This window comes from Cyprinodon variegatus, unplaced genomic scaffold, assembly GCF_000732505.1.
Source record: "Cyprinodon variegatus isolate N-32 unplaced genomic scaffold, C_variegatus-1.0 Scaffold1216, whole genome shotgun sequence".
NCBI lineage: Eukaryota > Metazoa > Chordata > Actinopteri > Cyprinodontiformes > Cyprinodontidae > Cyprinodon > Cyprinodon variegatus.
This window is the reverse complement of record NW_015151669.1, coordinates 52025-53146: the sequence shown is the minus strand read 5'-3', so window position 1 is coordinate 53146 and position 1122 is coordinate 52025. Positions and strand designations below refer to the sequence as shown.

Below are 1122 nucleotides of genomic sequence, written 5' to 3'. Positions count from 1 at the left end.
ATCTAAAAGCAGCGAACTCTGCTCTCCAGAGCGAGTAGATTGGTAACCCCGCCTCCTCTTATTTCATCCAAATGAAAAATGGAGAACAGAGAAGCAGATCATGACATCACGGTCAGAGCTGCTAGCATGCTAACCCACCCTCTGCCCCCCAGGCTCATGGACCCTGGAAGCCCCGCCTCATTACCGTTGGTTACAGCATGGAGCCCTCTGATTGGACAGACGCCCTGACCGCCCTGCTTCCAGGTGAGTGATGTCCTCTGAATGATGGGGGGTGGGTGGAGCCATGTTAACCGCTGTGTGTTCTCCAGGTGTGCCGTCAGGATGCCCCGCCCCTCTGATGAAGGTGAGATCAGAACCGTTTTCTTTCTCTGAGCTGCTCTCTGTCTCTGACTGTGATTGGTTGCTTCATGGCAGGTCACCAGAAGAAGGCGGAGCCTCCCAACAGGTGAGTGCCTCTGCGCTCTGTCAGTGGGGTCCGTCTGCAGGTGAGTGAAGCTGCTGTGTGTCTGGCAGGAGGTGGGCGGAGCCAGAGGCCGGTCCGTCCAGGTGTGAGCCCGGCAGGCAGGGTTACTGCGGTTACTGCAGGGTCCTCTACACCCACCTGGAGCAGGTACAGCATGCCGCCGCACCCCCCTACCAGCCAGCGGCCGCTCTCAGTCACTGATGACATCATCACCTGTCCCTCACAGCACCTGTCCAGCCTCAGACACCTGGACGCAGTCAGCACGTCCTCCAGAGGCTCCTCCCCCAGGTCCTCGTCCAGGAGCGGACTGACGCTGCTGGAGCGCTTCCTGCAGGACGTCCAGGAGCACCACCCCCATCGCTACGGCGACGGCAGGTGAGCGCAGCAAGATCAGGTGTTCAGATCAGCTGATTGCTGGCAGAAAGTTTCTGTCATCATGGAGAAAAAAACGCCAGAATAAAACCTTAAAGGAACGAAAACAGAATCCGTTTTAAATGCAGCTTCGTTTTCAGCCTCCAAAGGCAAATAAACTCATTTCCAGCGTCCGCTCTGGTTTTTCCTCCATTTCATTATTTCTCTTTTTACCCTCAGAAGGTTTAAACTCTTTAATCCCTCAGAATGACCAGTAGAGCTAAACGCCTTGTCGCCATGGCGATGCT

General features: G+C 55.6%; 1 protein-coding gene across 3 annotated transcripts in view; it reads left to right on the top strand.

Annotated features, from left to right (window-relative positions):
- Nucleotides 1-1122, top strand: part of LOC107102204 — a 21702-nt gene that overhangs the window by 3581 nt on the left and 16999 nt on the right. For all 3 annotated transcript variants that reach the window (XM_015401414.1, XM_015401413.1, XM_015401412.1), the window contains exons 2-6: nucleotides 153-243; nucleotides 309-343; nucleotides 415-445; nucleotides 514-610; nucleotides 690-838. In XM_015401414.1, the coding sequence (XP_015256900.1) occupies nucleotides 322-343; nucleotides 415-445; nucleotides 514-610; nucleotides 690-838 (299 nt within the window). In that variant the 5' untranslated portion in view covers nucleotides 153-243; nucleotides 309-321. The remainder of the gene's footprint in view (nucleotides 1-152; nucleotides 244-308; nucleotides 344-414; nucleotides 446-513; nucleotides 611-689; nucleotides 839-1122) is intronic.